The 15,289-nt window shown below is 57.8% G+C and overlaps 2 protein-coding genes across 2 annotated transcripts in view; both read right to left on the reverse strand.

Moving 5' to 3' along the window:
- LOC128911098 (zonadhesin-like) overlaps positions 1-6,989 on the reverse strand; it is a 7,052-nt gene extending 63 nt beyond the window's left edge. Inside the window, exons 1-16 of the mRNA XM_054205372.1 lie at positions 6,860-6,989; positions 6,515-6,771; positions 6,327-6,411; positions 6,122-6,205; positions 5,767-6,008; positions 5,388-5,671; positions 4,998-5,275; positions 4,106-4,704; positions 3,163-3,727; positions 2,811-3,010; positions 2,621-2,710; positions 2,325-2,525; positions 1,688-1,872; positions 716-987; positions 507-587; positions 7-42 (exon numbers count right to left, since the gene is read on the reverse strand). Coding sequence (XP_054061347.1) covers positions 7-42; positions 507-587; positions 716-987; positions 1,688-1,872; positions 2,325-2,525; positions 2,621-2,710; positions 2,811-3,010; positions 3,163-3,727; positions 4,106-4,704; positions 4,998-5,275; positions 5,388-5,671; positions 5,767-6,008; positions 6,122-6,205; positions 6,327-6,411; positions 6,515-6,771; positions 6,860-6,989 — 3,589 coding nt within the window. The remainder of the gene's footprint in view (positions 1-6; positions 43-506; positions 588-715; positions 988-1,687; positions 1,873-2,324; positions 2,526-2,620; positions 2,711-2,810; positions 3,011-3,162; positions 3,728-4,105; positions 4,705-4,997; positions 5,276-5,387; positions 5,672-5,766; positions 6,009-6,121; positions 6,206-6,326; positions 6,412-6,514; positions 6,772-6,859) is intronic.
- Positions 6,990-7,949: 960 nt separating this feature from the next.
- Positions 7,950-15,084, reverse strand: LOC128911099 (IgGFc-binding protein-like). Its single transcript, XM_054205373.1, has 15 exons — positions 14,955-15,084; positions 14,610-14,866; positions 14,422-14,506; positions 14,217-14,300; positions 13,862-14,103; positions 13,483-13,766; positions 13,093-13,370; positions 12,201-12,799; positions 11,258-11,822; positions 10,907-11,106; positions 10,426-10,806; positions 9,783-10,069; positions 8,811-9,082; positions 8,602-8,682; positions 7,950-8,137 (listed from the first exon to the last, which is right to left on the reverse strand). The coding sequence occupies exons 1-15, from the start codon at positions 15,082-15,084 to the stop codon at positions 7,950-7,952; spliced, it is 3,933 nt and encodes a 1,310-aa protein (XP_054061348.1).
- Positions 15,085-15,289: the final 205 nt, after the last annotated feature.

Below are 15,289 nucleotides of genomic sequence, written 5' to 3' on the forward strand. Positions count from 1 at the left end.
TAATGCCTGGCAATGTTGTCGCGGGTTGTGAAGTCGATGGACCTGGCACAAGAGAGAGTTATAAGAGATCTGCACCAACAGGGGAGTTTTGTTGCAGGCAGCCGGTGCACCCTTCCCATACGCCCCAACACCGTAACCAGAAAGGCCCAGGGCAGGAGTCGCAGACTGTCATCCCAGAAAGAGCCCTGCAGCTCAAGGGCTCTCCCACCAGCACAGCTGTGTGACAAACGCAGATTAGGCACTTCAGTACCTCTGCTCAATGTCTTGGCTGTGGGCCTTGCGATACATGAACTAAATAGTGACTGCAGGCAGTGCCAGCGCTCCAGCCTCCCAGAGGTAAGCCTGCTTGGTTGGGCACAGGCTGCATCACTGACCTACAGGGCGCTGCAAAGACAACCGGTGCTCCTGCCTGTAGCACAGTGGGCCACCTCAGTGGGTGACATCTCTCAAGCTGCCCTTCCCCAAGCCGAGCCTTGTACCTGCACGTGGATGGGAGAGAACAGTACCTGTGCTCGTCTCGGGCGCTGGTGCTGTTGTATGTGGAGGCCGCGTTGAAGTGTCTGGCAAGGGGGCCGAGGTTGTAGGAGCTGGTGGATGCACAGTGAAACAGAGGTGGAGAAGATGTGTTTCACAATGAGGACTTGTTCCCAAATGGGGATGTTACACCTTTCCCAAACACCCCCACACCATGGCCAAAGGAGCGCAGAATACTTACCACAGACAGTGCCAGCACTCCAGTCTCCCAGAGAAACGCCTGCCTCAGCACAGGCTGCTGCATAGGCCCCCAGGTCATTGCAGAGCTGCTCCGTGCTGCCACCAGTGGCACACTGGTCATAGACACAGCTCTCAAAGTACGTCTTGGGTGGCAGAACTGCGTGGCATGACTGGAATGGGCCACCAAGTTGCGTGAGGATTGCACACTGCTTGTTAGCTGCCTCCTCCTCGGAGGGGGAGCAGGACACAGGTGGGATGATGGCCGGGTCACACCTGCAGAACAGACAGACAGCCCTGAGCCCACGGCAGCCTGTGGGCCCCCAACCAGACAGTTTCCTGACCTCCTTCCCAGCCAAAACCTCAGCCTCTGTAGTCCAGACCCCTCACTAAGACAAGGCACCCATGGTTGTCACTTGCAAGGGTGAACAACATGCCCCACAGTCACCACCCTCCTCCACGGCATCAGGTGGACAGAAACAAATGGCCAAGGCAGTTGCAACCGCAACAGCTTGGGAAAAGATTCATGCCAAGGCCCCGGCCCGCCCTCTCTGGGGGCAGGAACTGTGAGACGCAGCACGTGGAGTGGGATGGCAGGGCCGTGCATGGAGATGACTGAGGACCCCAGACCAGAGCGCCTACAGGGAGAGAGCACCGTGCACCCCGACCGCATGGAGGGACCCGGACACTGCCCCAGGCAAGCCAGCCTTGAGGGGAAAGGGGAATGGCCACACTTCTGGCACCCAGTTGCAGCGAGGACGTGCCACTGGTGGGTGGATCAGAGAGAGGAGACACGAGGACGATACATCTGCTGCTGTGGAACCTCACGTGCTCTCACCCGCTTTCCCACCACTGCCTGCCTCCTCTCCCTTGCCCCGTGCCTGCCATTACCAACCCTTCCTCCTTGTGCCCCTCACAGCTCCCCTCTCCCACGCTCCCTTTTGTCCGTCCCCTACGGGACGGAACAAGGACTCACAGCCACTCATCATCCGGCACCATCCAGCTGGCTCCAAAGTCATTGAAGTCCGGCACGACAACCCCATCGGGTCGCATGAAGTCATCCTGCTGGCTCCCAGTGTACGTCCCACACAGCCCACACAGCTTACCCTTGTGCTTCTCAGACACCCTCACCAAGAGCTCATGGTCCCCATTGAACTGCAGCTGCAGAAACCCGCACGTAGGAGCCACTCAGGAGAGACAGTCACACCAGGGGCAGGAAGAGGGCCGGCAGGGAGGCAGAGCACCGTTGATCTGAATAAGGGGGAGAGAGGGAGACAGAAGCATAAGGGCAATGCCCTCCACTGGGAGGTCACTGTGCTCTCCCTGCGGATGGGTGCCAGGGCCCAGTGAGTCAGAATGGCACGAGAAACCCTGCCCAGGCCTACGAGAACAGCAGCTCCTCTACATACGGCACACTGGAAGGCCCTCAGGAAAACAAGCCGAAAATCCGTTGCTGCGCAAGCAGCCCCATCTGCCCCGCTCAGAGCCTCACCGTGCTCTTCTGTGAGCATGCCAGCAGGCTCAGGGAATATCAAGCTCTGCTTGGGGACAGAGTGGCACTCAATGGTGCCTAGGGCATCTGTTGTTCCCAGGTGTGAAAATGAGGGGCTTACATAGACCGCCTTGTTCTGGCGCAGTGCAATGTGGAGGCCTTCCACGGAGAGTGCCACAGAGTTCAGAGCTGTCCATGTCCGGCTGCCGCGATGTTTGTTGCGGGTGGTGACAGTGAAGCCAACGGAGGAGTTGTCACAGCCCGTCACCACCGTTGTAGTTGCAGGAGCCCTGGAAGTGGTGAAGCTTCCCCATCGAAGGTGCTGTAATGCAGGGTCACCGTAGATGTGGCAGAGAGCAGTGCTGGCTGGGTAACAGCCCCTCTGGCCATTCTGGATCTTGCAGACCTCGTCCTCACCACAGGACAACGTAGAGCAAACCATCTGGCCGTTGGCTTCACACCGGACACTGCCGAGTGCAGTTCTCGTTCACAAGAGTACTCGCCTTGCTGCAGGCAGAGAAACACCGAGCGTCAGCGTATCAGGCAAGAAATAGGGGCAAGGGAGTGCCCTGGGAGGGGTGCAAGCCAGGGCAAGGCTTTCACTCACGCTGTAGTAGATCCCCTCAAAGAGGCAGCCACAGTGGGCCTCAGGCACACAGGTGTCTCCGCTGAGGAAGAAGCCAGAGTTACACGCACAGCCCTCCATGCAGGGCTTGGAGCAGTTCTGCGGGGCTTGTCGGTCAACACAGGTGGCAGGACAGCCAGTCGTGCAAGGGTCATAGTAGCTGTTGGCGGGGCAAGGCAGGGCTGCAACGGCAAGGGAACAATTAGGACCAGCACGCCTTCAAGGAAGGATGACCTTCTGGGAAGGGGGAAGACCAAAGACTTGCTTTGGCCAGAGGGTCTGGGCGTGGGGAGCAGCACATCCCCCTTCTGGCAACTGCAAGGCAGGTACTCACGGCAGAAAGTGGTGTTCCTCCAGGGAAGGACAGTCACGCCGACTGCCTGGCATGCATCAGCGTAGGCCTCCAGAGCAGCACACAGGACCTCCTGGCCACCATTCAGGGCACAAAGGTCATAGAAACAGGTGTCAAAGTAGTTCTGGGGGTTGATCACAGCGTGGCACCTCTCAAAAGAGCCAGGCCTGGCAGTCAGCATGCCACAGAACTGGTCCGATCGGTAGAGCTTCTCCTCTTCTGCGCTGCAGGGTGGGGAGGGGACGGGGACACCGCAAGAGGAGTCATTGTCTGGGACCTGCCAGCTCTCCCCCAGCTCGTTGGAGTCTGCGGCTTGCTGCCCATTGGGCATCATGTAATCGTCCTCTCTCCGGTTGTTGAAGTTCCCGCACATGCCACAGGTCAGGTTGAAGTAGGCAGTGGGCACCTTCACCTCCACCGAGTGGTCAGTGTCGTAGGACACTCGGAGGTTGAAGTCTGTCTCCAGGACGATGTAGCGGCCGCTCCTGCTCACCGTGATGGCACCTCCGGCTGCGCTCACCGGCAAGGTCTGGCGCACATTGTTCACCTAGGGCAGAACACCGCAATGGACCCTGGACCTGCCCCTGGCCTTCCTGAGGTCTCCTGCCCCAGGGAAATCAGATGCCAGGCCGGGCACGCCAAACCGGTGCCCATGATGCCCTCGCACCCAGACCTGCCCGTGGCTGGCAGAGCCGCGTCTCTGATCTGCACCCTGCAGGGGCCTCTGTTCAAGGCAGGCCACATTCCCCATTTGCCTCTTCCTCCTCCAGCCCCTCCAGAAAGGAAAACCAAAGCAACCCAGGGGCTTCAGGGGAACCCACCCGCGCCTGGGACAATGGAGATGTCTGGCACATGCCAGGCCCTGCCAAGAAAAGCCAGCCCTGCCTTGCAGCTACGCCACGCTCATGCCGGACCCATGGCTTACCAGCACTTGGCTCTTCTCCTTCTTGACAATGGCAATGCGCTCTCCGTACACCTCAACCAGGACTTCGCGCACGTAGGACACTCTGGTGTTCCCACGATGCTCGTTCTTGGCCTCCACGTTGAAGTAGGGCAGGGAGGTGCTGTTGGAGCACACTTTGGCCAGCGTGTAGGTGCAGTTGCCCATGAAGTTGTGCGTCACCTTGTCAAAGGTGTCGTAGTGAGGGTCACCGTGGACGTGGCAGATGCCGTAGGATTCTTCGAGGCATGCAGGTTTCCCGTCCTTCACCCCGCAGTACTGGTCCGCAGGGCATGAGGCACTGAAGCACTGGACTTTGCTTCCCCGTGCGGGACACGTGCACTTTGAGGAGCACGTGTTGTCCGTCCAGAACTCCGAGCCCACGGGGTAGTGCTGCCCGTTGTGCCAGCACCCGCACTGCTGGCTGGGCACACATCGGTCATTGTAGAGCAGGTACCCACTGTCGCACACACATCCTTCGACGCACGGCAGGCTGCAGGTAACAGGAGCCATTGGGTCAACACAGGTGGCAGGGCAGGCTGCACCACAGGGCTCGTAGTGACTGTTGGCTGGACAGGTGATGGCTGCCAAGACAGAAGACATGGCCTTTACTTGGAGAACATAACACTTCTCTGTGCTACATTTTCCTCTTTGAAAAATTAAGAGTCGTTATTTTCTCTGTGCTCTGCCTGGCTCCAGGGGTATTCTAAGCCATACTTGATCAAATGGAAGAGAAAAGGGAGCCTCTAATACTTACAACGACCTGTAAATCCCCGTGGCATGTAACAAAAATTTTTCTTATTCCCCACTCCGCTTTTTCATTCCTATTTTGTGTTTTCCTGAGGGTGACGAGCCCTGGTACTCTGTGTGGACTTACGGCAGAAGGTTGCGTTCCTCCACACGGGGATCTTGACACCAAGTGACTGGCAGGCATCTGCGTAGGACTGCAAGCTCTTGCACAGGGCTTCGCGGTCCAGCTCCAGCTCACACAGGTCATAAAGGCAGGTGTCAAAGTAACTGATGGGGCTCAGCACAGCGTGGCACATCTGAAATGGGCCGCTGGTGTCGTTGAGGAGCCCACAGAAGTGGCTGCTGGCAATGACTTGCTTGTCCGTCTCATTGCAGGCTGGGGTGGGGAGTGGTCCGGCTGAGCAGCTGTGGAAAGACAGGGAGAAGGGCTCCTAGGTCATCTGTGGGCTTCTCCTAGTGCCTCCCCCTCCCCTGGCCCGATGCGTCCCCAGACCTGCTGCTGGGGGGCCACACACACCTGCTGTCGTTGGACACCTGCCAGCTGTTGCCCAGGCTGGTGGAGTCTGGCTCCAGCATCCCTTCTGGGTTCAGGAAGTCATCTGCTGCCATCCCGTTGTAGTTCCCACACATGCCACAAACCTTCTGCCCAAAGGTGCTGGGAAGCGTCACCTCCACCCGATGGTTCCCATCAAACTTCACTCTCAAGCCAAAGTCTGTCGTGACCACTGTGTAGAATCCGCTGGACGAGACCTGCACGCCCGCGGCTGGGGTGCAGGGCAGGATCTCTGCCACTCCATTGACCTGGAAGGACAGAAACCAAGACAGGGTTGGAGCAACCCATTTGGCACAGCCCTCTCCTCCCACGCGGCCCCAGCGCCTCTCCGCCTTGTGCTTACCGTCACCACTCCACCCTTCCCCAGCCTTATCCGCTGGCCAGCCACATCGACATCCACGTATCGGACATAGGACACGCGAGTGTTGCCTCCCCTGTGTTCATTGGCCGCTTCCACGTTGAAGTAGGGCAGCGAGCCGTTGCTTTCGCACAGCTTGGAAAGGGTGTAGGTGCAGGTGCCCATGAAGTGGTGTAGCTGCTTGTCGAACGTGTGGTAGTGAGGGTCTCCTTCCACCACACAGGTCCCTGACAGTGGAAAGACCAGAGGAAACGTTCAGTCAACCACCTCCCGCTGCCTCTTCTCCCCAGCCCACCTTGCACAAAGAACATCAGCCCCATGACAGGTCTACTCTACCCACCTGGGCCTGGTATGGGTGCTGACGTTGTTGTGTCTTCTGAAGGTGTGGTGATGATGGTGCCTGGTGTTGTTGGAGTCACATTGCCTACAAAAGAGACAGTGGTACAAGCAAATCAATCCCCCTTTTCTAGCTCTTGTTCAAGACAGAAACGACAATGACTGCCAGAAGAAGCAAAGACAGCCCTTCCCCGGGCTGAGCCTTGTACCTGTGCAGTATCCCTTTTCAATGGACAGATCATCCAATGCTACGTTGCTCCGGACGTCTTCACCCCATTCTCCCTCCAGGACAATCTGAGGGAAGGTACGGTTCCCAGCATTAGCTCTGGCCGCGTGTGTGATGTGCCCGTAGAAAGCACGGTTCATCTCAGATGGCAGTGAGAGCCTGTGCCCTTACCTGCAGGTTTCCTGTGCTGTGTACTGTGATCTCTCCCAAGTTCCACCTGTCCCCGTGGTTCCCAACGCTGCTCCAGACCAGCAGCAGGTCTTCGTCCTTAGCCACGTACACCCGCAGGGCCATTTCTTCAGCCGTTCCGAACATGTGATACCAGAAGCGGAAGCAGTGCGGTCCTTCCGAACTGCACACCGGACTGACAAGATGAGCCACAAAGCCGGGAAGGGCATTGGTCCCTTGCAGGTAGATGTAGTAGCCATCTGAAACAAAGCAGGAGCCACACTGTCACACACACATCAAATCTACACAAAGCAGCCAGGGACAACCCAAGCTCAGTCCTGGGAGTACCCCCTGCTGCAGTTGTAGGCAGGCAAAAGGAAGGGAGAGCAAACACGGGCCCTTTGCTAGCCACAACCCTCCTCAGCCCCGAGTCCACCTCGACTGCCACAAAGGGCTCTGGATGAAGGCCGGGAAACATGAGGCCTGTATTTGCTGTTAGAAGGGGTTTGTTGCCATCTTCCCAAAGACGCCCCTCTGCCTGAAGGAGCGCTGTGTACTGGTGGCTGTTCCTACCTCCCGTCGTGTGGTCAGAGGAGGGGCCGGTATTCTGCGTGGGCGTTGGACCCTTGTTCCTTATCCAGTCAATGCTGCTGTAATCTGCCTGGACCCACTCACAGAAGTCATCGTCGAATGTGCAGGCAAAATTGCACACTGCTGGGGGACCTGGGTATGGTGCAGAAAGGAAAGCAGAGTTTCTAGAGTGAGAGTGGCGCCACCTTTTCCCCGTGTCCCACAGGGCACACCTACATCCCTTGCACGCTCATGGCCAGGAGCAGACGGCTAACCAAGTGGAAGACCATGAGCTGAGTGCCCAGCAGCCAGTAAAAAACATGGATGGGAGAGAACAGTACTGGTGTACTGTTCCCAAAGACCCCAACAATGTGGCAAAAGAGATCCAAGGCAGGACATCAGAAAGAGTCCGACCACTGAAGGACTGTCCCAAAAGCGTGATTGGGTGAGCAAGAAAAAGCTCTCACCCTCCAGTATAAAAACTCTGTCACTTGGCTGCAGGTCCTGTATTAAGAAACTTGAGCAGTTATGACAGGCAGTAAGAGTTGGGGATGGGACGTGGCAGTACCTGAGCTGGGTGTGGGTGTTGGAGGTGATGGCGTGTGTGCAGTCTGCGCCGTAGTGCTTGGTGAGGGTGTTGTGGGTTGTGACGTTGATGGACCTGCCAAAAGAGAGAGTTAGAGAAGACCTGCGTCAACATAGGAGTTTTGTTGCAGGCAGCTGGTCCATCCTTCCCAAACACCCCAACACTGTGACCAGAGAGGACCAGGCCAGGGATTGCACAGTGACTCCTCAGCAGAGAGTTCTGCACTCAAGCGATCTCCAAACAGCATTACTGGGTAACAAAAGAACACGCGCAGCCCCTTCACTACAGCCGCTCCATCCCATGGTCGCGGGCCTTGGAGGGAGTGAAATGAACAGCTGCCACGAGCAGTAGAAGATGGGCAGGGAGCACGAGAGTACCTGAGCTCGGTGTAGGTGTTGATGGTGATGGTGTCTGTGGAAGCTGCGTTGTAATGCCTGGCAATGTTGTCGCGGGTTGTGAAGTCGATGGACCTGGCACAAGAGAGAGTTATAAGAGATCTGCACCAACAGGGGAGTTTTGTTGCAGGCAGCCGGTGCACCCTTCCCATACGCCCCAACACCGTAACCAGAAAGGCCCAGGGCAGGAGTCGCAGACTGTCATCCCAGAAAGAGCCCTGCAGCTCAAGGGCTCTCCCACCAGCACAGCTGTGTGACAAACGCAGATTAGGCACTTCAGTACCTCTGCTCAATGTCTTGGCTGTGGGCCTTGCGATACATGAACTAAATAGTGACTGCAGGCAGTGCCAGCGCTCCAGCCTCCCAGAGGTAAGCCTGCTTGGTTGGGCACAGGCTGCATCACTGACCTACAGGGCGCTGCAAAGACAACCGGTGCTCCTGCCTGTAGCACAGTGGGCCACCTCAGTGGGTGACATCTCTCAAGCTGCCCTTCCCCAAGCCGAGCCTTGTACCTGCACGTGGATGGGAGAGAACAGTACCTGTGCTCGTCTCGGGCGCTGGTGCTGTTGTATGTGGAGGCCGCGTTGAAGTGTCTGGCAAGGGGGCCGAGGTTGTAGGAGCTGGTGGATGCACAGTGAAACAGAGGTGGAGAAGATGTGTTTCACAATGAGGACTTGTTCCCAAATGGGGATGTTACACCTTTCCCAAACACCCCCACACCATGGCCAAAGGAGCGCAGAATACTTACCACAGACAGTGCCAGCACTCCAGTCTCCCAGAGAAACGCCTGCCTCAGCACAGGCTGCTGCATAGGCCCCCAGGTCATTGCAGAGCTGCTCCGTGCTGCCACCAGTGGCACACTGGTCATAGACACAGCTCTCAAAGTACGTCTTGGGTGGCAGAACTGCGTGGCATGACTGGAATGGGCCACCAAGTTGCGTGAGGATTGCACACTGCTTGTTAGCTGCCTCCTCCTCGGAGGGGGAGCAGGACACAGGTGGGATGATGGCCGGGTCACACCTGCAGAACAGACAGACAGCCCTGAGCCCACGGCAGCCTGTGGGCCCCCAACCAGACAGTTTCCTGACCTCCTTCCCAGCCAAAACCTCAGCCTCTGTAGTCCAGACCCCTCACTAAGACAAGGCACCCATGGTTGTCACTTGCAAGGGTGAACAACATGCCCCACAGTCACCACCCTCCTCCACGGCATCAGGTGGACAGAAACAAATGGCCAAGGCAGTTGCAACCGCAACAGCTTGGGAAAAGATTCATGCCAAGGCCCCGGCCCGCTCTCTCTGGGGGCAGGAACTGTGAGACGCAGCACGTGGAGTGGGATGGCAGGGCCGTGCATGGAGATGACTGAGGACCCCAGACCAGAGCGCCTACGGGGAGAGAGCACCGTGCACCCCGACCGCATGGAGGGACCCGGACACTGCCCCAGGCAAGCCAGCCTTGAGGGGAAAGGGGAATGGCCACACTTCTGGCACCCAGTTGCAGCGAGGACGTGCCACTGGTGGGTGGATCAGAGAGAGGAGACACGAGGACGATATATCTGCTGCTGTGGAACCTCACGTGCTCTCACCCGCTTTCCCACCACTGCCTGCCTCCTCTCCCTTGCCCCGTGCCTGCCATTACCAACCCTTCCTCCTTGTGCCCCTCACAGCTCCCCTCTCCCACGCTCCCTTTTGTCCGTCCCCTACGGGACGGAACAAGGACTCACAGCCACTCATCATCCGGCACCATCCAGCTGGCTCCAAAGTCATTGAAGTCCGGCACGACAACCCCATCGGGTCGCATGAAGTCATCCTGCTGGCTCCCGGTGTACGTCCCACACAGCCCACACAGCTTACCCTTGTGCTTCTCAGACACCCTCACCAAGAGCTCATGGTCCCCATTGAACTGCAGCTGCAGGCCCAGCTTGGTAGAAACCCGCACGTAGGAGCCACTCAGGGAGACAGTCACACCAGGGGCAGGAGAGGCCGGCAGGGAGGCCAGAGCACCGTTGATCTGAATAAGGGGGAGAGAGGGAGACAGAAGCATAAGGGCAATGCCCTCCACTGGGAGGTCACTGTGCTTCCCTGCGGTGGTGCCAGGGCCCAGTGAGTCAGAATGGCACGAGAAACCCTGCCCAGGCCTACGAGAACAGCAGCTCCTCTACATACGGCACACTGAAGGCTCAGGAAAACAAGCCGAAAATCCGTTGCTGCGCAAGCAGCCCCATCTGCCCCGCTCAGAGCCTCACCGTGCTCTTCTGTGAGCATGCCAGCAGGCTCAGGGAATATCAAGCTCTGCTTGGGGACAGAGTGGCACTCAATGGTGCCTAGGGCATCTGTTGTTCCCAGGTGTGAAAATGAGGGGCTTACGTAGACCGCCTTGTTCTGGCGCAGTGCAATGTGGAGGCCTTCCACGGAGAGTGCCACAGAGTTCAGAGCTGTCCATGTCCGGCTGCCGCGATGTTTGTTGCGGGTGGTGACAGTGAAGCCAACGGAGGAGTTGTCACAGCCCGTCACCACCGTGTAGTTGCAGGAGCCCTGGAAGTGGTGAAGCTTCCCATCGAAGGTGCTGTAATGCGGGTCACCGTAGATGTGGCAGAGAGCAGTGCTGGCTGGGTAACAGCCCCTCTGGCCATTCTGGATCTTGCAGACCTCGTCCTCACCACAGGACAACGTAGAGCAAACCATCTGGCCGTTGGCTTCACACCGGCACTGCCGAGTGCAGTTCTCGTTCACAGAGTACTCGCCTTGCTGCAGGCAGAGAAACACCGAGCGTCAGCGTATCAGGCAAGAAATAGGGGCAAGGGAGTGCCCTGGGAGGGGTGCAAGCCAGGGCAAGGCTTTCACTCACGCTGTAGTAGATCCCCTCAAAGAGGCAGCCACAGTGGGCCTCAGGCACACAGGTGTCTCCGCTGAGGAAGAAGCCAGAGTTACACGCACAGCCCTCCATGCAGGGCTTGGAGCAGTTCTGCGGGGCTTGTCGGTCAACACAGGTGGCAGGACAGCCAGTCGTGCAAGGGTCATAGTAGCTGTTGGCGGGGCAAGGCAGGGCTGCAACGGCAAGGGAACAATTAGGACCAGCACGCCTTCAAGGAAGGATGACCTTCTGGGAAGGGGAAGACCAAAGACTTGCTTTGGCCAGAGGGTCTGGGCGTGGGGAGCAGCACATCCCCCTTCTGGCAACTGCAAGGCAGGTACTCACGGCAGAAAGTGGTGTTCCTCCAGGGAAGGACAGTCACGCCGACTGCCTGGCATGCATCAGCGTAGGCCTCCAGAGCAGCACACAGGACCTCCTGGCCACCATTCAGGGCACAAAGGTCATAGAAACAGGTGTCAAAGTAGTTCTGGGGGTTGATCACAGCGTGGCACCTCTCAAAAGAGCCAGGCCTGGCAGTCAGCATGCCACAGAACTGGTCCGATCGGTAGAGCTTCTCCTCTTCTGCGCTGCAGGGTGGGGAGGGGACGGGGACACCGCAAGAGGAGTCATTGTCTGGGACCTGCCAGCTCTCCCCCAGCTCGTTGGAGTCTGCGGCTTGCTGCCCATTGGGCATCATGTAATCGTCCTCTCTCCGGTTGTTGAAGTTCCCGCACATGCCACAGGTCAGGTTGAAGTAGGCAGTGGGCACCTTCACCTCCACCGAGTGGTCAGTGTCGTAGGACACTCGGAGGTTGAAGTCTGTCTCCAGGACGATGTAGCGGCCGCTCCTGCTCACCGTGATGGCACCTCCGGCTGCGCTCACCGGCAAGGTCTGGCGCACATTGTTCACCTAGGGCAGAACACCGCAATGGACCCTGGACCTGCCCCTGGCCTTCCTGAGGTCTCCTGCCCCAGGGAAATCAGATGCCAGGCCGGGCACGCCAAACCGGTGCCCATGATGCCCTCGCACCCAGACCTGCCCGTGGCTGGCAGAGCCGCGTCTCTGATCTGCACCCTGCAGGGGCCTCTGTTCAAGGCAGGCCACATTCCCCATTTGCCTCTTCCTCCTCCAGCCCCTCCAGAAAGGAAAACCAAAGCAACCCAGGGGCTTCAGGGGAACCCACCCGCGCCTGGGACAATGGAGATGTCTGGCACATGCCAGGCCCTGCCAAGAAAAGCCAGCCCTGCCTTGCAGCTACGCCACGCTCATGCCGGACCCATGGCTTACCAGCACTTGGCTCTTCTCCTTCTTGACAATGGCAATGCGCTCTCCGTACACCTCAACCAGGACTTCGCGCACGTAGGACACTCTGGTGTTCCCACGATGCTCGTTCTTGGCCTCCACGTTGAAGTAGGGCAGGGAGGTGCTGTTGGAGCACACTTTGGCCAGCGTGTAGGTGCAGTTGCCCATGAAGTTGTGCGTCACCTTGTCAAAGGTGTCGTAGTGAGGGTCACCGTGGACGTGGCAGATGCCGTAGGATTCTTCGAGGCATGCAGGTTTCCCGTCCTTCACCCCGCAGTACTGGTCCGCAGGGCATGAGGCACTGAAGCACTGGACTTTGCTTCCCCGTGCGGGACACGTGCACTTTGAGGAGCACGTGTTGTCCGTCCAGAACTCCGAGCCCACGGGGTAGTGCTGCCCGTTGTGCCAGCACCCGCACTGCTGGCTGGGCACACATCGGTCATTGTAGAGCAGGTACCCACTGTCGCACACACATCCTTCGACGCACGGCAGGCTGCAGGTAACAGGAGCCATTGGGTCAACACAGGTGGCAGGGCAGGCTGCACCACAGGGCTCGTAGTGACTGTTGGCTGGACAGGTGATGGCTGCCAAGACAGAAGACATGGCCTTTACTTGGAGAACATAACACTTCTCTGTGCTACATTTTCCTCTTTGAAAAATTAAGAGTCGTTATTTTCTCTGTGCTCTGCCTGGCTCCAGGGGTATTCTAAGCCATACTTGATCAAATGGAAGAGAAAACGGAGCCTCTAATACTTACAACGACCTGTAAATCCCCGTGGCATGTAACAAAAATTTTTCTTATTCCCCACTCCGCTTTTTCATTCCTATTTTGTGTTTTCCTGAGGGTGACGAGCCCTGGTACTCTGTGTGGACTTACGGCAGAAGGTTGCGTTCCTCCACACGGGGATCTTGACACCAAGTGACTGGCAGGCATCTGCGTAGGACTGCAAGCTCTTGCACAGGGCTTCGCGGTCCAGCTCCAGCTCACACAGGTCATAAAGGCAGGTGTCAAAGTAACTGATGGGGCTCAGCACAGCGTGGCACATCTGAAATGGGCCGCTGGTGTCGTTGAGGAGCCCACAGAAGTGGCTGCTGGCAATGACTTGCTTGTCCGTCTCATTGCAGGCTGGGGTGGGGAGTGGTCCGGCTGAGCAGCTGTGGAAAGACAGGGAGAAGGGCTCCTAGGTCATCTGTGGGCTTCTCCTAGTGCCTCCCCCTCCCCTGGCCCGATGCGTCCCCAGACCTGCTGCTGGGGGGCCACACACACCTGCTGTCGTTGGACACCTGCCAGCTGTTGCCCAGGCTGGTGGAGTCTGGCTCCAGCATCCCTTCTGGGTTCAGGAAGTCATCTGCTGCCATCCCGTTGTAGTTCCCACACATGCCACAAACCTTCTGCCCAAAGGTGCTGGGAAGCGTCACCTCCACCCGATGGTTCCCATCAAACTTCACTCTCAAGCCAAAGTCTGTCGTGACCACTGTGTAGAATCCGCTGGACGAGACCTGCACGCCCGCGGCTGGGGTGCAGGGCAGGATCTCTGCCACTCCATTGACCTGGAAGGACAGAAACCAAGACAGGGTTGGAGCAACCCATTTGGCACAGCCCTCTCCTCCCACGCGGCCCCAGCGCCTCTCCGCCTTGTGCTTACCGTCACCACTCCACCCTTCCCCAGCCTTATCCGCTGGCCAGCCACATCGACATCCACGTATCGGACATAGGACACGCGAGTGTTGCCTCCCCTGTGTTCATTGGCCGCTTCCACGTTGAAGTAGGGCAGCGAGCCGTTGCTTTCGCACAGCTTGGAAAGGGTGTAGGTGCAGGTGCCCATGAAGTGGTGTAGCTGCTTGTCGAACGTGTGGTAGTGAGGGTCTCCTTCCACCACACAGGTCCCTGACAGTGGAAAGACCAGAGGAAACGTTCAGTCAACCACCTCCCGCTGCCTCTTCTCCCCAGCCCACCTTGCACAAAGAACATCAGCCCCATGACAGGTCTACTCTACCCACCTGGGCCTGGTATGGGTGCTGACGTTGTTGTGTCTTCTGAAGGTGTGGTGATGATGGTGCCTGGTGTTGTTGGAGTCACATTGCCTACAAAAGAGACAGTGGTACAAGCAAATCAATCCCCCTTTTCTAGCTCTTGTTCAAGACAGAAACGACAATGACTGCCAGAAGAAGCAAAGACAGCCCTTCCCCGGGCTGAGCCTTGTACCTGTGCAGTATCCCTTTTCAATGGACAGATCATCCAATGCTACGTTGCTCCGGACGTCTTCACCCCATTCTCCCTCCAGGACAATCTGAGGGAAGGTACGGTTCCCAGCATTAGCTCTGGCCGCGTGTGTGATGTGCCCGTAGAAAGCACGGTTCATCTCAGATGGCAGTGAGAGCCTGTGCCCTTACCTGCAGGTTTCCTGTGCTGTGTACTGTGATCTCTCCCAAGTTCCACCTGTCCCCGTGGTTCCCAACGCTGCTCCAGACCAGCAGCAGGTCTTCGTCCTTAGCCACGTACACCCGCAGGGCCATTTCTTCAGCCGTTCCGAACATGTGATACCAGAAGCGGAAGCAGTGCGGTCCTTCCGAACTGCACACCGGACTGACAAGATGAGCCACAAAGCCGGGAAGGGCATTGGTCCCTTGCAGGTAGATGTAGTAGCCATCTGAAACAAAGCAGGAGCCACACTGTCACACACACATCAAATCTACACAAAGCAGCCAGGGACAACCCAAGCTCAGTCCTGGGAGTACCCCCTGCTGCAGTTGTAGGCAGGCAAAAGGAAGGGAGAGCAAACACGGGCCCTTTGCTAGCCACAACCCTCCTCAGCCCCGAGTCCACCTCGACTGCCACAAAGGGCTCTGGATGAAGGCCGGGAAACATGAGGCCTGTATTTGCTGTTAGAAGGGGTTTGTTGCCATCTTCCCAAAGACGCCCCTCTGCCTGAAGGAGCGCTGTGTACTGGTGGCTGTTCCTACCTCCCGTCGTGTGGTCAGAGGAGGGGCCGGTATTCTGCGTGGGCGTTGGACCCTTGTTCCTTATCCAGTCAATGCTGCTGTAATCTGCCTGGACCCACTCACAGAAGTCA

This window comes from Rissa tridactyla, chromosome 6, assembly GCF_028500815.1.
Source record: "Rissa tridactyla isolate bRisTri1 chromosome 6, bRisTri1.patW.cur.20221130, whole genome shotgun sequence".
Classification (NCBI taxonomy): Eukaryota; Metazoa; Chordata; class Aves; order Charadriiformes; family Laridae; genus Rissa; species Rissa tridactyla.

Bases quoted from the DNA above. Each gene is read 5' to 3' on its own strand.
- LOC128911099 (XM_054205373.1), bottom strand. From the start codon at position 15,084: ATGTTTCCCGGCCTTCATCCAGAGCCCTTTGTGGCAGTCGAGGTGGAC. The intron at 10,070-10,425 runs GTAAGCCCCTCA...CCCCTTATTCAG, and splicing joins GCCAGAACAAGGCGGTCTAC to ATCAACGGTGCTCTGGCCTC. The intron at 8,138-8,601 runs GTACTGTTCTCT...CTCTTGTGCCAG, and splicing joins AGCGCCCGAGACGAGCACAG to GTCCATCGACTTCACAACCC.